The sequence below is a fragment of the Accipiter gentilis genome, chromosome 36 (genome assembly GCF_929443795.1).
Source record: "Accipiter gentilis chromosome 36, bAccGen1.1, whole genome shotgun sequence".
NCBI classification, from domain to species: domain Eukaryota; kingdom Metazoa; phylum Chordata; class Aves; order Accipitriformes; family Accipitridae; genus Astur; species Astur gentilis.
Genome location: NC_064915.1, coordinates 1,975,809 through 1,993,433, shown reverse-complemented (window position 1 = coordinate 1,993,433; position 17,625 = coordinate 1,975,809). Strand labels below are relative to the sequence as shown.

The following is a 17,625-nucleotide window of genomic DNA, read 5'->3' as shown; positions in this document are numbered from 1 at the left end:
GGTCTTGGGGCACCCCTAAAACCCCTCATTTTTAACATGGGGGTCTTGGGGCGCCCCTAAAGCCCCACCACTGTGACCAGTGGGGTTGAAGCTCCCCTAAAGCCACTCAACATGAATGGGGGGGGGGGTGTGATGGTCCTGGGGCACGCCTAAATCCCCTCACTGCAAATAGAGGGGCCCTTGGAGCACCCTTAAAGCCCCCCCAGCACGAGCAGGAGGGGTCCCCGGGATCGCACCCTGCCCCCCCCCCATCCCCGCTCACCCCCCGAATTCCTGGTGAACATGTAGTAGAGGATTCGGTAAGCGGTGAACTCCCCCACGTTGCCAGGCAGGTTCTCGGCGTAGAGAGACTTGAGCTGCGTCTGGCACTGGTTGAACTCCTCGTGGTCACCCTGCCGGGACGGGGGGGGGACCCTCAGGGCCAGATCTGGCATGGTGGGGGGACACATGACACGGGGGGGGCCCGGGGGGGCCCCTGAAACCCACCTTCTCTAGGGCGATGCGGGCGTGCGTCTCGTACACCTCCACCGTGAACTCGGTGCGGATGCCCTGGACCTGCAAGAAGGGGTTGGGGGGGGTGATGGGGGGGGCAACTTCTGCCCCACAGAGACACCCCAAAATCCAGGAGAGCTCCATAAGGCCTGAGAGACCACTCAAAAAACCCGTGAGACCCCCCCAAAAGCTCTAGGAGACCCATCAAAAGCCCCAGGAGACTCTCCCAAAAGATGTGGCAGAACCCAAAAGGTCCAGGAGAGCCCCAAATGTCTGGGAGACCCCCCAGAACACCCAGCACCCCCTCCAGGTGTCGGGGGGGGGGGGGGGATGTGTCTCACCGTGAGGTCCTGGCGGATGGATTTCATCTGCTCGCAGGCAAAGGCGTAATCCTGCTTCTCCTTCCAGTGAGACTTTACCAGACTCAGCGACTTCTTCAGCACCTGAATGAGGGGATAAAATTTGGGTGGGGGGGGGTCAGAGTGGCCCCCTCCCCACCCTGGGGTCCCCGGGGGACGGACGGACAGGCACTGACCGAGACGGGGCGGACGGTGGAGGGGTCGGGGGCGCAGGTGAGGCGCAGGTAGTGCTTGGTGACGTCCTGGCAGGTCCCCAGGATCTTCAGTTCGTTCCAGTCGAGGCTCTCAGAGGAGCCGGGGGGGGTCGGACCCCCCCAGAGGGAGGACGAGGGGCTCCGGCCGCAGCTTTTTGGGGTGCCCGGGTTGGAAACGAGCCGCCCGTCGCTGCTTCTTGAATTCCTTCTCAGGGTCCTCGTAGTCCATCGCCGGGCGCTTGCGGTTGCGCTTGGAGGGACCCTGGTCGTGCCTGGGGGAGGGGGCGTTTCGGGGCAGAAACAGGCGTTTCTGTCAGGGACAAAGTCTGGAGACCCCGACCCCGATCCCGGGCTCTGCCCCGCACTGGGGAGCCCCAAACTGGTCCCGGTTACCCCCCCCCCGCCAGGTACCTTTTCCCCCGCTGCATCCGCATGCGGCCACGTTCCACGTGCCCCCCCCGGCCGCGGGTTTTGGGGGGAGCCCGGCGGGCGCCCGGCCGGCTCTCGGCGCCGGAGAGGGAACTGTCCGAATCCGAGTGGGAATCGCTGCGGGGAGAGCGGAGCAGGGAGCTGGGGGGACCCCCAAACAGACCCTCCAACATCCACCCACCCCGGCACAGCCGCCCGGCACCTCCTGGGACCGAGGTGAGGGGGTGCCGGGGGGAGGGAGGGTTTGGGGGTGCCAGGGGGGTCTCTTTTGCCCCCCACCTGCGTCGGAAATGCCGTCCGGGTGAGCGGGAAGAGGACCGGGATCGGGACCGGGAGCCGGCGCTGGAGGAGGAACTGTTCTCCTTCATGAAGACGTTGCGGTTGCCGAATTTGGTGGGGAAGCCGTTACCGCGAGCCCGGCCGGCCCCGGTACCGCCGCCGCGTTGGGGTGGGGGTCCCAGGGTGGACCCCCCGGTGCCGGCGCCGCGTTGGGGAGGGGGCTGCGACAACCCCGAGCCCGCCGCCGGCCGGGGGGGGGTGCAGAGCCGGCACCTCCCAGCGCTTCTTTTTGGGGCTTTCGGCGACGCTGTCCCGGTTCAGCCTGCAGGGAAGAGGAAGAGGAGGAGGAGAAATGAGCTCACTCCTCCGCACGTGTGTGTGTGTCCCACCCCCATTTTGGGGGTCTCTCTGCGGCGTGGGGCTCACCCCGGCAGCGGCTCGCGGCTCCAGTCGATGGTGTAGGCGGTGCCGTCCTGCAGCCGCGCCTGCAGCACTTCTTTCAGCAGTTTCTCCGTCCGGTCCTTGTCCTCCTCCGACTCGCAGGCGGTGAAACAACGCTGGACGTATTCCTTCATGTCCTGCGGCCAGTCCTCCGGCTTCCCACTGTTGGGGTGGGGGCACGGGGGGGGGGTCAGAGGGGTGCTGGGGGGCTCAGCGGGGCGGGAAGACATCACTAAGCGGGCCTCAGCCGCCCATAAAACAATATATCGCGGCGAAAACCCACCGCGTGCTGCCCTACAGCGAACCTGCCGTGGTTTTGGGGTACCCAGCGTGCACCCCACACCCCCCCCCCCCAAATTCATCCGTCTTCCCTCACCCGTGGCTGTGGTGTTTGTCGGGGCCCGACTGCCCCCCGAAACCGCTGCCACCGCCGCCGCTGCTGCCGCGCTGCTCCCCGGCCCCGAAGCTGGGGGTGGTCAGGACGAAGGGGCGTTTGGGGAGGTTGAACTTGAGGCCGCCGGCGCCGGGGGCTTCTGAGAGTGGGGGGGGGGGGGGGGGAGAGGGAGAAAAAGGGGGTGAAGGGGGGGCTGGGGGGTGGTTTGGGAGGAATTTGGGGTTCTGGGTGGGTGGTGGTGTCTTTTGGAGGCATTTGGGTGAGTTTGGGGGGGAAAGTGTGGGTGGGCAGTGTGTTTTGGGGGAAGTTGGGGTATTAGGGAGTGAGTTCGGGGGCCGGGGGGGGGGAGCGTGGGGTGTGTTTTGGGGAGGAATTCAGGGTTTGGGGGAGTTTTGAGGTCGGGGGGGGCCAGAATTTGGAGCAATGGGAGACCAGGGGTGGGGGTGGCGGGGTCACAGCTCCCCCTTGGTTTTAGGGCAATTCCTGAGAACATCCCCCACCACCTCAGTCCCCTCCCCGACAGCCCCCCCCCCTCCTCCCCTGGGCCCCCCCAGCCCCCAATTTGAGGCCCCCCCGGGGGGGGGATTCTTACGCTTCATGCGGCTCCAGAGCTGCTGCCCCTTCTTGCCCTTGGGGCCGGGGCTGGGCCCCTCGCCGTAGCCGTGGGGGGGGTACGGGGCGGTGGCGCTGGGTGGGGTGGCCCCACCCCCTCCGCCCCCCCCAGCCGTCGTGGACCCCCCTGCCCCCCCCAGGGGGTGGGCGCTGTGGGGCGGGGGGGGCTGCGGGGGGGCGGCGGGGGGCAGTTGGGGCTGGGGGCTGCCGTAGGGAGACGCCTCGTCCAGGCCCGGCACCGGTGGCTGCTGTAAGGGGGGGGGGGCGAAGAGGGGATGGGGGGGGGTGTCCCAGGATTCCAGCCCCCATGGGGGACACAGGCATCTGGGCCCCCCCCCAACCTGCCCCATGGGGGTCCCAGGCATCCGGGTCCCCCACATCCACCCCCTTCTCCCCGTTCCCGTCCCCCCCCTCACCTGGCCGAGGCCGCTCTGCTGCCCGGGCGTGGGGGGCTGTTGGGGGGCGGCAGCGTAGGCCCCCCCCGTCCCGTACGGTGCCGCTGCCGCCGTCGTCCCGTACCCCGAGTAGACGCCCTGCAACGAGACCCACGTCGGCGCCTGTGCTCGTTCGCCCACTGGGGGGGGGGGACACCCCCAAGTGCCCCCCCCCACAGCTGAGGGGACCCCCGGCCCCCCCCGTGTCCCGTCCCCCCCCCCTCATCTCACCATGGGGTAGTAGTAGCCGTAGGGGTAGTAGCCGCCGTAGGGCTGGTACCACTGGTAGTAGGGCTGCTGCTGCTGCAGCCCGGGGTCGCTCTGCGGTGAGGAGTACTGGGGGTGGGGGAGGAAGGCTCAGCAAGCGGTTGGGGGGAGACCCACACCCCCAGGACCCCCGACCCCCCCCTGCCGCTCTCCATCCTCCAGGAACCCTCTAGAGCGCTCTTGCCCCCCCCCCCCCCCCCCCCAGAACCCTCATCCACCCCCCCTTTTGCCTCCCAAACACCCTCTTGGTCCCCCAAAAACTCCTCCTCCCACCCCCCAGCCCCCTCCCCTGCCCCCCCCAGACCCCCTCTATCCCCCCAGGATCCTCCTGCACCCTCCTAACACCCCCCAGCCGCCTCCTTTACCCCCCTCAAGACCCTCCAGGACCCCCCCCAGCCCCCTTCTACTTCCCTAGGAACCTCCTGCACCCTCCAAACACCCCTCCAGCCCAAGCCCCTGTCCCCCCAGGACCCCCCCAGACCCCTTCTACCTCCTTAGCACCCTCCTACACCCTCCAAAAACCCACCCCAGCCCCAGCCCCTTCCCCCCCAGGACCCTCCTGCACCCCCCAAACACCCCCAGCTCCCTCCCCTGTCCCTGCCCCCCCCAGAACCCCTCTATCCCCGTGGAACCCTCCTGCACCCTCCTCCTAACACCCCCCCAGCCCCCTCCTTTGACCCCCAAGACCCTCCAGGACCCCCCCAGCCCCTCTCCTACCTCCCTGGCACCCTCCTGCACCCCCCAAACAACCCCCCAGCCACTCTCTACACCCCCCAGGACCCCCTCTATCCCCCCAAGACCCTCCTAACACCCCCCCAGCCCCCTCCTTTGCCCCCCAGACCCTCCAGGACCCCCCCAGCCCCTCTCCTACCTCCCTGGCACCCTCCTGCACCCCCCAAACAAACCCCCAGCCACTCTCTACACCCCCCAGGACCCCCCCTATCCCCCCAGGACCCTCCTGCACCCTCCTAACACCCCCCCAGCCCCCTCCTTTGCCCCCCAGACCCTCCAGGACCCCCCCAGCCCCTCTCCTACCTCCCTGGCACCCTCCTGCACCCCCCAAACAAACCCCCAGCCACTCTCTACACCCCCCAGGACCCCCTCTATCCCCCCAAGACCCTCCTAACACCCCCCCAGCCCCCTCCTTTGCCCCCCAGACCCTCCAGGACCCCCCCAGCCCCTCTCCTACCTCCCTGGCACCCTCCTGCACCCCCCAAACAACCCCCCAGCCACTCTCTACACCCCCCAGCACCCCTCCAGTCCCCCTCTATCCCCCCAAGACCCTCCTAACACCCCCCCAGCCCCCTCCTTTGCCCCCCCCCAGACCCTCCAGGACCCCCCCAGCCCCTCTCCTACCTCCCTGGCACCCTCCTGCACCCCCCAAACAAACCCCCAGCCACTCTCCACACCCCCCAGGACCCCCCAGCCCCCCTTCCCCGGACCCCCCTCCCCTCACCTGGGCCCCCCCGGAGCCGCCCCCCGCGCTTTTGCCGCCGGCGGCCGCCGCTTTGCTGATGCTGGCCAGCGCCTGCCGCGCCTTCTCCCACTCGGGGTTCTCGTGGGCCGGGGCCTCCAGGCCGCCCTCCCGCGCCCCGCCGGCTCCCAGCCCATACTGGGGGGCCCTGAAGGGAGACGGGAACGGGACGGGGGGGCGGTCAGTGCGGGCCGCGCCCCGGGAGCCGGCCCCGCTGTCCCCCGTCCCCCCGGCGCTCACCACTCCGGCGCTCGCTGGTCTCCGATGTTGGCGGCCATGGCGGGGCCTCCCGAGGCCTCTGCTCCGCCGCCACCCCCAATCCCGGGCGGGGCCGGGCCGGGCCTGGCCGGAGCGATCGGTACCGGCGCCTCCGCGCTCCCAAAATGGCGGCGCCGCCCGCACCGAAGCTTCTCCCTCCCCCTCCCTCCCGGGCCTCCACTTCCGGTCGTCGCTTCCGGTGACGTCGCGCGTAGGGCCAGTAGGAGCGCAGGGAGAGAGGAAGGGGCGGGGACAACGGGACGAGTGGGCGCGTCGGAGGCGCGGGGTAGAAGGGAGGACGGGGAAGGCGGGGCGTTGAGCAGCGGTGACCAATGGGAGCGAGGAACCCTGCGGATGTTATCCAATGGGAAGGCAAAGCTGGGGCTGGGGTGGGGAGGGGGAACGGCGGCCGGGAAGGGACAATCCCTTCCCAAAGCGCAACGGCGCTGCTATGGGGGGGGAGGGGGACCTCGGGAAGGCGGGGGGGGGGGGGCCATAGGGCGGGGAGGGCGGTTATGGGGGTTTGTGAGCTGGGGGTGAGCAGTTATGGGGGTCTATGGGCTGGGGGTGAGCGGTTATGGGGGTCTATGGGCTGGGGTGGCAGTTATGGGGGTCTATGAGGCTGGGGGTGAGCAGTTATGGGGGTCTATGGGCTGGGGGGGCAGTTATGGGGGTCTATGGGGCTGGGGGGGCAGTTATGGGGGTCTATGAGGCTGGGGGGGCAGTTATGGGGGTCTATGAGGCTGGGGGTGAGCAGTTATGGGGGTCTATAGGGCTGGGGGGGGCGGTTATGGGGGTCTATGAGGCTGGGGGTGAGCAGTTATGGGGGTCTACAGGGCTGGGGGGGCAGTTATGGGGGTCTATGAGGCTGGGGGGGCAGTTATGGGGGTCTATGAGGCTGGGGGTGAGTGGTTATGGGGGTCTATAGGGCTGGGGGGGCAGTTATGGGGGTCTATGAGGCTGGGGGTGAGCAGTTATGGGGGTCTATAGGGCTGGGGGGGCAGTTATGGGGGTCTATGAGGCTGGGGGGGCAGTTATGGGGGTCTATGAGGCTGGGGGTGAGCGGTTATGGGGGTCTATAGGGCTGGGGGGGCAGTTATGGGGGTCTATGAGGCTGGGGGTGAGCGGTTATGGGGGTCTATAGGGCTGGGGGGGCAGTTATGGGGGTCTATGAGGCTGGGGGTGAGCAGTTATGGGGGTCTATGGGCTGGGGTGGCAGTTATGGGGGTCTATGAGGCTGGGGGTGAGCAGTTATGGGGGTCTATGGGGCTGGGGGGGCAGTTATGGGGGTCTATGAGGCTGGGGGGGCAGTTATGGGGGTCTATGAGGCTGGGGGTGAGCAGTTATGGGGGTCTATGGGGCTGGGGGGGCAGTTATGGGGGTCTATGAGGCTGGGGGTGAGCAGTTATGGGGGTCTATAGGGCTGGGGGGGGCGGTTATGGGGTTCTATGAGGCTGGGGGTGAGCAGTTATGGGGGTCTATAGGGCTGGGGGGGCGGTTATGGGGGTCTATGAGGCTGGGGGGGCTGTTATGGGGGTCTATGAGGCTGGGGGTGAGCAGTTATGGGGGTCTATAGGGCTGGGGGGGCAGTTATGGGGGTCTATGAGGCTGGGGGTGAGAGGTTATGGGGGTCTATAGGGCTGGGGGGGCAGTTATGGGGGTCTATGAGGCTGGGGGTGAGCAGTTATGGGGGTCTGTGGGCTGGGGGGGCAGTTATGGGGGTCCCATGGGACAGGGTGGGGGCAGTTATGGGGGGGTCTGTGGGGTGGGGGGGCAGTTATGGGGGTCTATGAGGTGGAGAAGAAGATATGTGGGTCCCATGGGGCAGGGTGGGGGCAGTTATGGGGGTCTGTGGGGCGGGGGGGGGCAGTTATGGGGGTCTATAGGGTGGGAGTGAGCAGTTACGGGGGTCCCATGGAGCAGGGTGGGAGCAGTTATGGGGGGGGGGGGTCTATGAAGCAGGGTGGGGGAGGCAGTGGCACCGTGAGGGAGCGGTTGCAGAGGGGGGGGCCGGTGGTTTTGGGGAGGCTGAGCCTGTCCCTTCCTGCCCGTCCCCACTTCTGCATTCAGGGCTGTGGCAGCGCCATGGGGACCCACGTCCTCCTCCTCCTCCTCCTCGGTGGGGCCGGGGGCACGGGGGGGTGAATTTGGGGTGGGGGGGACGTGGGTGCAACTGTCACACCCCCCCCCCTCCCCGGCTTTGTCTCCCACAGGTTGCTGGGTGCTGGCACCGTGCGGGGCCTTGGGCCGTGAGTACCTGGGGGGGGGACGCATCGGGGTGGGGGGGACAACACGCTGTGGGGCTGGGGGGGATGAAGGTGGCCATCCACCCCCCCACCCCCCCCCAACCCCTCCTGCCACGTCCCACCACACCTGGACCCCTGTGTCCCTACACTCCCCGTGCCCTACAGCCCTGGGGGGGGTCCCCCTGTCTGTGTCCTGCAGTCCCCACCCCATCCCAATGTCCCCCCCTGTCCCCCATCCCCAGGGCTCTGGGGTCTCCAACGTCCCCCTGTCCCTCTGCCGAGGGCGCTGGGGTCCCCGATGTCCCCCCCCATCCCCGTCCCCAGGACACCGGGATCCCCAATGTCCCCCCGTGTCCCCATCCCCAGGGCTCTGGGGTCTCCAACGTCCCCCTGTCCCTCTGCCGAGGGCTCTGGGGTCCCCGATGTCCCCCCCATCCCCGTCCCCAGGACTCCGGGATCCCCAATGTCCCCCCTGTCCCCGTCCCCAGGGCTCTGGGGCCTCCAACGTCCCCCTGTCCCTCTGCCGAGGGCGCTGGGGTCCCCAATGTCCCCCCCATCCCCGTCCCCAGGACTCCAGGATCCCCAATGTCCCCCCCATCCCCGTCCCCAGGACTCCGGGATCCCCAATGTCCCCCCGTGTCCCCATCCCCAGGGTTCTGGGGTCTCCAACGTCGCCCTGTCCCTCTGCCGAGGGCTCTGGGGTCCCCAATGTCCCCCCCATCCCCAGGACTCCAGGATCCCCAATGTCCCCCCCGTGTCCCCATCCCCAGGGTTCTGGGGTCTCCAACGTCGCCCTGTCCCTCTGCCGAGGGCTCTGGGGTCCCCAGTGTCCCCGTCCCCAGGGCTCTGGGGTCCCCAATGTCCCCCCCATCCCCGTCCCCAGGACACCGGGATCCCCAATGTCCCCCCATGTCCCCGTCCCCAGAGCTCTGGGGTCCCCAATGTCCCCCCCATCCCCGTCCCCAGGACTCCGGGATCCCCAATGTCCCCCCGTGTCCCCATCCCCAGGGTTCTGGGGTCTCCAACGTCCCCCTGTCCCTCTGCTGAGGGCTCTGGGGTCCCCAGTGTCCTGCCATGTCCCCATCCCCAGAGCTCCACTGTCCCCAGTGTCCTCCCTGTCCCCATCCCCAGGTCTCGGGGGTCCCCAATGTCCCCCCCATCTCCAGGGCTCTGGGGTCCCCAACATACCCCTGTGTCCCCATTCCCAGGGCTCCAGTGTCCCCAATGTCACCCTTGTCCCCGTCCCAGGGCTCTGGGGTCCCCAACATCCCCCCGTGTCCCCAATGTTCCCCAGTGTCTCCATCCTCAGGGCTCTGGGGTCCCCAATGTCCCCCCCCCCATCTCCATCCCCAGGACTCCGGGATCCCCAATGTCCCCCTGTGTCCCCATCCCCAGGGCTCTGGGGTCTCCAATGTCCCCCTGTCCCTCTGCCGAGGGCGCTGGGGTCCCCAATGTCCCCCCCATCCCCGTCCCCAGGACTCCAGGATCCCCAATGTCCCCCCATGTCCCTGTCCCCAGAGCTCTGGGGTCCCCAATGTCCCCCCCATCCCCATCCCCAGGACTCCAGGATCCCCAATGTCCCCCCCGTGTCCCCATCCCCAGGGTTCTGGGGTCTCCAACGTCGCCCTGTCCCTCTGCCGAGGGCTCTGGGGTCCCCAGTGTCCCTGTCCCCAGGGCTCTGGGGTCCCCAATGTCCCCCCATCCCTGTGCCCAAGGCTCTGGGGTCCCCAAAGTCCTGCCATGTCCCCATCCCCAGGTCTCGGGAGTCCCCAATGTCCCCCCCATCTCCAGGGCTCTGGGGTCCCCAACGTCCCCCTGTGTCCCCATCCCAGGACTCTGGGATCCCCAACATCCCTCCGTGTCCCCGTCCCCAGGGCTCTGGGGACCCCAACATCCCCCCAGAGCTCTGGGGTCCCCAACGTGTTCCCCCCCACCACGTCCCCAGCCCCAAGACTCCCCCAGCTGACGCCCAGGGATGGGCTGTGGGTGGTGGTGGGCAGCCCCCTCGTCCTCCAGTGCTTCTGCCCGGGGCCGGAATTCCACCTCTTCCACGGGAACGACACGAAGAAGCCGGTGAAAACCAAAACCTCCGAAAGCGGCTTCGTCACCTTCAACGACACCGTCAACGTCACCCGCGCCGCCGGCGGGCTCTACTTCTGCCGCTGCCCCCCCGGCCCCATCAGCGAGGCCGTGAAGGTGGTGGTCATCGGTGAGCAAAGAACCACGCCGGGGACGGCATGGGGTGGGGTGGGGGGGACTGGTGCCCCCTATCCCATGACCCCCCCCCCCTTCCCTGTGCCCCCCCCTCCCCAGATCCCGATCTGGAACCCCCCGAACTCTCGCTGCCGCCGCTGCAGCCGCTGCCGGTGCCGGAGGGGACCAACATCTCGGTGGTCTGTAAGGGACCCCCCGGCGCTGCCACCTTCCGGCTCTACCGGGGGGGTCCCGGGGGGGCTGTGGGGCAGCGGTGGGTGGCGAGGGGGGGGGCTGTCTCCTTCTCCCTCGGCCCCCTCCACCCCCGCGACGAGGGCGCCTACTTCTGCACCTACAGCCCTGAGATGGGGGGGCTCTCGAAACCCAGCCCCTCGCTGCTGATCCCGGTGGAAGGTGAGGGGGGGGGGGGGGGGCCCCCTGCCCCAAAACCAAAGGGGGGGCTATGAAAGGGGTGGGGGGAGTCCCCAAATTCAGGGGGTGTCCTGAAAGTTCAGGGGTTACATAGGGGTCTGAAGGGGGGGGGGGGGGGGGGGGAGTTTGCCCTGGGGACAGGGGCTGGGGGCACCCTCAAATGCAGGGGGTGTCTGGGGAAACCCCCCCAAAATGAGGGGGGACTAAGGGCAGCCCCTAAATTCAAAGGGTGTCTTAAAGGAGGAGGGGGGAGGGACACCCCCTAAATCCAGGGGGATGGGGAAAGGCTCAGGCTGCCTCCCCAGGGAAGGGGGGGGGGGGGGGGTGTCCCAAAAAGGGGGAATTGAGGGGGGGGGGTGTCCCCTGGAGGGCAGCTGGGGAATCCCCAGGGCAGAAGTTGGGGGGGGGGGCAGGTTTTGGGGTGTCCCTACAGATTAGAGGCCCCATCTGAGACCCCCTGTCCCCACAGGGGGGGATGCCACCCCCAAGGACCCCAACTGGCCGGGCTGCAAGCACTGGGAGGGGTCCTACTAAACCCCCCCACCCCACCGCTGCACCAGGACGCCTGGGTGCCCCCCCCCCCACCCCTCAGAACAGCTCAATAAAGCAGCATTATCCAGAAACCTGGAACCACAGCAGTGGCCCCCCACCCCCCAAATGCGGGGGGGGGGGCAGCCCCCCATAATGGGGCGAGGGGGCCTCCTCCAGCAAGATGCAGACGCCAGAGAATTGGAAAAATTGTTTAATTAGGGGGGGTGGCGGGAGAGGGGGGGGGTCCCCCAACTCCGTATGACACGGGAGGGGGGGCTGGGCCGGAGGTTGGGGGGTGGGGGGCCCCCCCATTTTCGCCAATACGAAACGCCACAGAAGGGGGGGGGGGGGCAGGGAGGGAGGGAGGGGAGGCGAGCGCTACGACGAGAAACCAGCACTGGGGGGGCTTGGGGGGGGGTAAACCGCCGAAACGAGAGAAAAAAAAAAAAAAAAAAAGAACAAAAATAAAACCCCGAAAAGAAAAAAAAAAAAAAAAAAAAAAAAAAAACCAACCAAAAAGGGGCGGGGGGGGTAGGGGGGGCACGGGGGGGCCCCCCCCAACCCGGCCCCCCCCCCCCACCGGGGGCTACCAGAAGTCGCGGCGGTGGTAGGAGTCGGGGTCGCAGTACTTGGTGACGACGACTCTGTTGGCGAATTTGCGGCCGGTCAGGCCCTGCATCGCCTTCTGGCAGTCGAAGACCGAGGTGAACTCCACGAAGATCTGGGGGGGGGAGGCAAGAATTTATTGGGGGGGGGGGGGTGTCACTCAGGCATCCGGCTGCCCCCCATCACCCCTCCACCCAAGGGGAACGCCGTGTGGGGCTGCCCCAGTCCTGGGGCTGCATATCGGTCCCCCCCGCCCTCCGAGGGACCCCGGGGTTGGGGGGGGGGGGGGGCCCCATATCTGTGTGTCCCCCCCCCCACGAGGGACCCCAGGGCGCAGACACCGTCCCCTCCACAGGGGCGCTTCGGTGTCGGGGTTTCCCTCGTGTCTGGGCGCTGTCGGCGTCACCGCGGGGTGGCCAGTCGCTGTCCCTGTCCCCGTGGGGTACTGGGGTGTCTGGGTGCTGTCATCGTCCCCACTCCGCTGTCCCCACGGGGTACTGGGGTGTCCAGTCGCTGTCCCTGTCCCCACGGGGTTCTGGGGTGTCTGGGAATTGTCCTCGTCCCCACTGCCACGTCCCCACGGGGTACTGGGGTGTCTGGGTGCTGTCCTCGTCCCCACTGTGCTGTTCCCATGAGTACTGGGGTGTCCAGTCACCGTCCTTCTCCCCACGGGGTATTGGGGTGCCCGAGAACTGTCCTTGTCCCCACTGCCATGTCCCCATGAGGTACTGGGGTGTCCAGTCACTGTCCCTGTCCCCACGGCGTATTGGGGGGGGGGGGGTAGGTGCTGTCTTCATCCCCCTGCCCCATCCCTACGGAGTACTGGGGTGGGTGGGTGCTGCCCTCGTCCCTGCTCCAATGTCCTCACGGGGTTCCGGGGTGTCTGGGAATTGTCCTTGTCCCCACTGCTACATCCCCACGGAGTACTGGGGTGCCTGGGTGCTGTCCTCATCCCCGCTCCGATGTCCCCAAGGGGTACTGGGGTGTCCAGTCGCTGTCCCTGTCCCCACAGGGTTCTGGGGTGTCTGGAAATTGTCCTTATCCCCACTGGTACATCCCCACAGGGTTCTGGGGTGTCTGGGAACTGTCCCTGTCCCTACTGCCCTATCCCCACGGGGTAATGGGGTGTCTGGGAACTGTCCTCGTCCCCACTGCCATGTCCCCATGGGGTACTGGGGTGCCTGGGTGCTGTCCTCATCCCCACTCCGATGTCCCCATGGGGTACTGGGGTGTCCAGTCGCTGTCCCTGTCCCCACGGGGTTCTGGGGTGTCTGGAAATTGTCCTTGTCCCCACTGCCACGTCCCCACAGGGTTCTGGGGTGTCTGGGAACTGTCCCTGTCCCTACTGCCCTATCCCCACGGGGTAATGGGGTGTCTGGGAACTGTCCTTGTCCCCACTGCCACATCCCCATGGGGTACTGGGGTGTCTGGGAACTGTCCTCGTCCCCACTGCCATGTCCCCATGGGGTTCTGGGGTGTCTGGAAATTGTCCTTATCCCCACTGCCACGTCCCCACAGGGTTCTGGGGTGTCTGGGAACTCTCCTTGTCCCTACTGCCCTACCCCCACGATGTACTGGGGTGTCTGGGAACTGTCCTCGTCCCCACTGCCATGTCCCCATGGGGTACTGGGGTGCCTGGGTGCTGTCCTCATCCCCGCTCCGATGTCCCCATGGGGTACTGGGGTGCCTGGGTGCTGTCCTCATCCCCACTCCTATGTCCCCATGGGGTACTGGGGTGTCTGGGTGCTGTCCTCATCCCCGCTCCGATGTCCCCAAGGGGTACTGGGGCGTCCAGTCGCTGTCCCTGTCCCCACAGGGTTCTGGGCTGTCTGGGAATTGTCCTTGTCCCCACTGCCACGTCCCCACAGGGTTCTGGGGTGGGTGAGTGCTATCCTCGACCACAGTCTGATGTCTCCATGGGGTACTGGGGTGTCTGGAAGTTGTCCTTATCCCCACTGCCACGTCCCCACAGGGTTCTGGGGTGTCTGGGAACTGTCCTTGTCCCTACTGCCCTATCCCCACGATGTACTGGGGTGTCTGGGAACTGTCCTCGTCCCCACTGCCATGTCCCCATGGGGTACTGGGGTGCCTGGGTGCTGTCCTCATCCCCACTCCGATGTCCCCATGGGGTACTGGGGTGCCTGGGTGCTGTCCTCATCCCCGCTCCAATGTCCCCAAGGGGTATTGGGGTGTCCAGTCGCTGTCTCTGTCCCCACAGGGTTCTGGGCTGTCTGGGAATTGTCCTTGTCCCCACTGCCACGTCCCCACAGGGTTCTGGGGTGTCTGGGAACTGTCCCTGTCCCTACTGCCCTATCCCCACGGGGTAATGGGGTGTCTGGGAACTGTCCTTGTCCCCACTGCCACGTCCCCATGGGGTACTGGGGTGTCTGGGAACTGTCCTCGTCCCCACTGCCATGTCCCCATGGGGTTCTGGGGTGTCTGGAAATTGTCCTTATCCCCACTGCCACGTCCCCACAGGGTTCTGGGGTGTCTGGGAACTGTCCTTGTCCCTACTGCCCTATCCCCACGATGTACTGGGGTGTCTGGGAACTGTCCTCGTCCCCACTGCCATGTCCCCATGGGGTACTGGGGTGCCTGGGTGCTGTCCTCATCCCCGCTCCGATGTCCCCATGGGGTCCTGGGGCGTCCAGTCACTCTCCCTGTCCCCACGGGGTTCTGGGCTGTCTGGGAATTGTCCTTGTCCCCACAGCGTACTGGGGTGCCTGGGTGCTGTCCTGGTCCCCCTGCCCCGTCCCCACAGGTCACCCGTGCACCAGCACCACCCCCCCCCCCCCCACCGGTCCCTTCTCCGTCTCCCACCTTTCCGCATCCGGGCACCTCGACGCCGTCGACGGGCCGGGGGATCTCGATGGATTTGACGAGGCCGTACTTGCCGCACTCGTCCCGCACGTCCTCCACGATCTCCTCGTACTCCTCGTCGTCCAGCAGCTCCTCGGGCAGCACCATGTTCATCAGGCACAGCACCTCCGTCGGGTGGCCGCCCATCTGCACCTGCGAGCTCATCAGCCCGGGCACCTGCAGCGTCACCGGGGTCTGGTTTATCGTGCTCTGGTGAAGGGGGGGGGGGGGGGGGGGAGGGGGGGGGGGGCGACAGCGGGGGGGGTTAGGGGGTGTGATGGGACCCCGCTGCGCCCGCCCCGACACGGGGGGGTGTCCCCCAGACCCCCCTGGGGATCCCCCCCAGCTCCCTAGAGATGGGGACGAGGCGTCCTGGCGTCCCCGCGTTTTCACCCCCAGGATGGGACCTGGGCATCCCGGCTGTTTCCCGGCCGCCCCCCACGGGGACCCCCAGTTCACTGGGGATGGGAACGAGGGGTCCTGGCTGCCCCCCAACTCCTCCCCAAAAGAAAGAACCCAGGCATCCTGGCACCCCCCACAACCCCCCAGATCACTGGAAATACGGACAAGTGGTCCCGGCACCTCCACCCTATGCTGGGAAAGGACCCAGAGCTCCTGGCACCCCCCAAGAGGACCCAGCTGTCCTGGGGTCCCCACAGCCCCCCCCCGGACCCCCCCCCAGCTCCCTGGGGATGGGGACAAGGTGTCCCAGTGCCCCCACACTCCCCCCCAGAAGCGGACCCAAGCGTGCTGGTGCTCCCAGACACCCCTGGAGACCCCCTAGCTTGCTGGGGATGGGGACGAGACATCCTGGTGCCCCCACGTCCCTCCAGGGACACCCCCAGCTCCCTTGGGAGGGGGACAAGGCATCCTGGCAACCCCTCTCCATCCCACCCCCAGTTCACGGAGCATGGGGACAAAAGATCCCGGCACCTCCATGTTCCCCTGGGGACCCCCAACGTGCTGGGGACGGGGATAAGGTGTTCAGGTACCCCCACAGCCCCCAGGAGAGGACCCAAATATCCTGGCTGTCCCCCCGCCCCCCGGGAACCCCAGCTTGCTGGGCACAGGGACAAGGGGTCCTGGTGCCCCCATACCCCCCCAAAGAGAACCCGGGTGTCCAGGGTTCCCTCCAGAGAACCCAACCATCCTGGCAACCCAACAGCCCCCCCCCCCCCCAGAAGATAACCTAGGCGTCCTGGTGCCCCTAGACCCCCCCCCTCCCCGAGAAAAGGACCCAGGCATCTGCGACACCCCCCCCTGCAAGAGGGCCCAGACATCCCGGCACCCCCGCAAGGACCCTCTGGCTCGCTGGGGACACCGACAAGGTGTCCTGGCACCCCCGTACCCCCCTAGGAAAGAACCCAGCCATCCTGGACCCCCCTTCTCTCCCTCAGAACAGGACCCAGGCTCTTCCCCCACCGCGGGGGGGGGGGGGGGACGACCCCAGCATCCAACCCTCCTCTCCCCACCCTGGGGGGGACCCCGGCGTCCGGCACCCACTCACCAGGGTGGCGTTCTTGGCCCCCACGCTGGCCCTCTGCACCAGCAGCTTCTTGTCACCCAGCTGCATCCCGTTGAGCCCAGCGATGGCCTGGGGAGGAAAAATGACACGGGGGGGGGGGACACAGGGGGGTCACCACGGGGTTTGGGGGACCCCCAACCAAGTTTGGGGCACCCTGAGAGACCCTGAGGGTGCGGTGGCAGGTGTGGGGGGAGCTCAGATTAGAAGTTCCCCTCTCTTGTCCCAGAGCAAAATTTTGAAGGGGCCTGGCTCTGCCTGCCACCCCCCAAAAAAGCAAATGATTTGGGGAGGAGAAATGATGCTTGCAGCCCCCCCCCGGGCACCCCGAGGGGCTGGGGAGGGGGTCCCCAAAACCACCAGGGGCGTCCCCAAGCCTAGCAGCATCTCCCCACTGGCTTTCGGGGCATATTTTAGGGGCATTCTGGGCACAAAAAGCCCTAGAGATACCCGGGGCGGGGGGGTCAGGGGGGTTTTGGGGTCCCCAAGATGGGGTTTTGGGGGTACCTGGTCGGTGACGTTGATGTCGACGTACTCGCAGAAGGCGTAGCCCTTGGAGAGGCCGGTGGCGCTGTCCTTCACCAGGTTGAAGGCTTTCAGCGGCCCGAAAGATGTCAGCAGCTCCTTCACCTGGGGGGGGGGGGGGACAACTGGGGGTGTGTGGCAGCTCTAGGACATCCCCCCCAACACTGGGAACCCCCCCCCAGCACTGGGAATCCCACCCTGAAACACCATAGGGACCCTGGGCACTGCCTCTCCCCCTCTCCCCAATTCCTGCCCCCATCAATGAAAAACTCAGTTGAGGAACGGGGTTCCCGCACTCCTCCTCCACTGTGACACCCCCGCCAAGTCGGCGGGGGGGCTCTAGGGTCATCCCCCCCTCTCACCTGGTCATCATTCAGGTAGTTGGGGAGACCCCCAATGAAAAGCTTGTGAGCGGAGTCGGGCACCACCGTAGAGACGACACCTGGGGTGTGGGGGACACAGCTGTGAGTTGGGGGGGCACAGGGGGGCCCCCCAGGACCAAACCAGCACTGGGGGGAGCTGCGGTATGGCCGGAAAACGGGCACCCCAAAACTATCCCCCCTATCTACAAATACATTTTGAAAACAAAATAGTCCAAACCAAAAAAGGGGCGGGCACCCTGCAGCGGCCACCCCCTTCCAAATCCCCTTTGTGTGTGGGGGGGGGACAGCTCACCCCAAAAGGGAGGGGAGCCCCAGGGGGGCCCCCAGCCATTTTGTTCCCCTCTCAAAGAAAGGAGGACCCATGGCAACAGAGCCCCGGGCTAGGGAGGGGATTCCCAGCACTGTGTGGCCCCCCCCCCCCCACACCAGCTGCCCTATCGAGGCGGGGGGGGGGGCACCCTGGGGGTTTTGGGGGCCCCTCCGCTCACCCGGCACGTAGACGGAGGGATTCTCCGACATGCCGGGCAGCGGCTGGTAGTCGTGGGGGCGACGGATCTTCAGCGACTGCCCTTGGAAGATGATCCCGTCGAAGGCCATCGCCTGCGTGGTTTCGTCCACCGAGCGGAACTGGGGGGGACGCACATGCCTTAGTGACCCCCCGGCAGGCACCACGTCCCCCTCCCCAGCACACCTTG

At 67.3% G+C, this 17,625-nt stretch overlaps 4 protein-coding genes across 7 annotated transcripts in view; 2 read left to right on the top strand and 2 right to left on the bottom strand.

Moving 5' to 3' along the window:
• The window catches only part of LOC126034867 (branched-chain-amino-acid aminotransferase, mitochondrial-like), a 6,688-nt gene extending 6,599 nt beyond the window's left edge, over positions 1 to 89 (top strand). Inside the window, 1 exon segment of the mRNA XM_049792724.1 lies at positions 63 to 89. Coding sequence (XP_049648681.1) covers positions 63 to 89 — 27 coding nt within the window.
• Positions 90 to 191: 102 nt separating this feature from the next.
• On the bottom strand, positions 192 to 5,773 carry LENG8 (leukocyte receptor cluster member 8). Its single transcript, XM_049792723.1, is given in 15 exon segments — positions 192 to 392; positions 487 to 555; positions 834 to 935; positions 1,028 to 1,153; positions 1,155 to 1,317; positions 1,457 to 1,591; positions 1,754 to 1,963; positions 2,007 to 2,075; positions 2,180 to 2,356; positions 2,571 to 2,727; positions 3,181 to 3,448; positions 3,617 to 3,733; positions 3,866 to 3,970; positions 5,358 to 5,523; positions 5,616 to 5,773. Coding segments are annotated over 15 exon segments (2,103 nt in total). The 5' UTR covers positions 5,654 to 5,773.
• Positions 5,774 to 7,622: 1,849 nt separating this feature from the next.
• Positions 7,623 to 11,078, top strand: LOC126034878 (proline-rich protein 36-like). 4 transcript variants are annotated; one of them, XM_049792737.1, is made up of 5 exons: positions 7,623 to 7,745; positions 7,846 to 7,882; positions 9,825 to 10,088; positions 10,193 to 10,486; positions 10,974 to 11,078. In XM_049792737.1, exons 1-5 carry the CDS (start codon positions 7,719 to 7,721, stop codon positions 11,036 to 11,038), a joined length of 687 nt encoding a protein of 228 aa, XP_049648694.1. In that variant the 5' UTR covers positions 7,623 to 7,718; the 3' UTR covers positions 11,039 to 11,078. The 4 variants fall into 4 exon arrangements, with proteins under 4 accessions (XP_049648694.1, XP_049648693.1, XP_049648692.1 ...); XM_049792736.1 differs by having other exon boundaries at positions 7,623 to 7,748; XM_049792735.1 differs by lacking the exons at positions 7,623 to 7,745; positions 7,846 to 7,882 and adding an exon at positions 8,448 to 8,722 and having other exon boundaries at positions 9,595 to 10,088.
• A 446-nt stretch (positions 11,079 to 11,524) lies between these two features.
• U2AF2 (U2 small nuclear RNA auxiliary factor 2) overlaps positions 11,525 to 17,625 on the bottom strand; it is a 7,971-nt gene continuing 1,870 nt past the window's right edge. Inside the window, exons 2-7 of the mRNA XM_049792722.1 lie at positions 17,419 to 17,621; positions 16,910 to 16,989; positions 16,530 to 16,652; positions 16,008 to 16,094; positions 14,462 to 14,710; positions 11,525 to 11,756 (exon numbers count right to left, since the gene is read on the bottom strand). Of these exons, the coding sequence (XP_049648679.1) occupies positions 11,622 to 11,756; positions 14,462 to 14,710; positions 16,008 to 16,094; positions 16,530 to 16,652; positions 16,910 to 16,989; positions 17,419 to 17,621 (877 nt within the window). The 3' untranslated portion in view covers positions 11,525 to 11,621. The remainder of the gene's footprint in view (positions 11,757 to 14,461; positions 14,711 to 16,007; positions 16,095 to 16,529; positions 16,653 to 16,909; positions 16,990 to 17,418; positions 17,622 to 17,625) is intronic.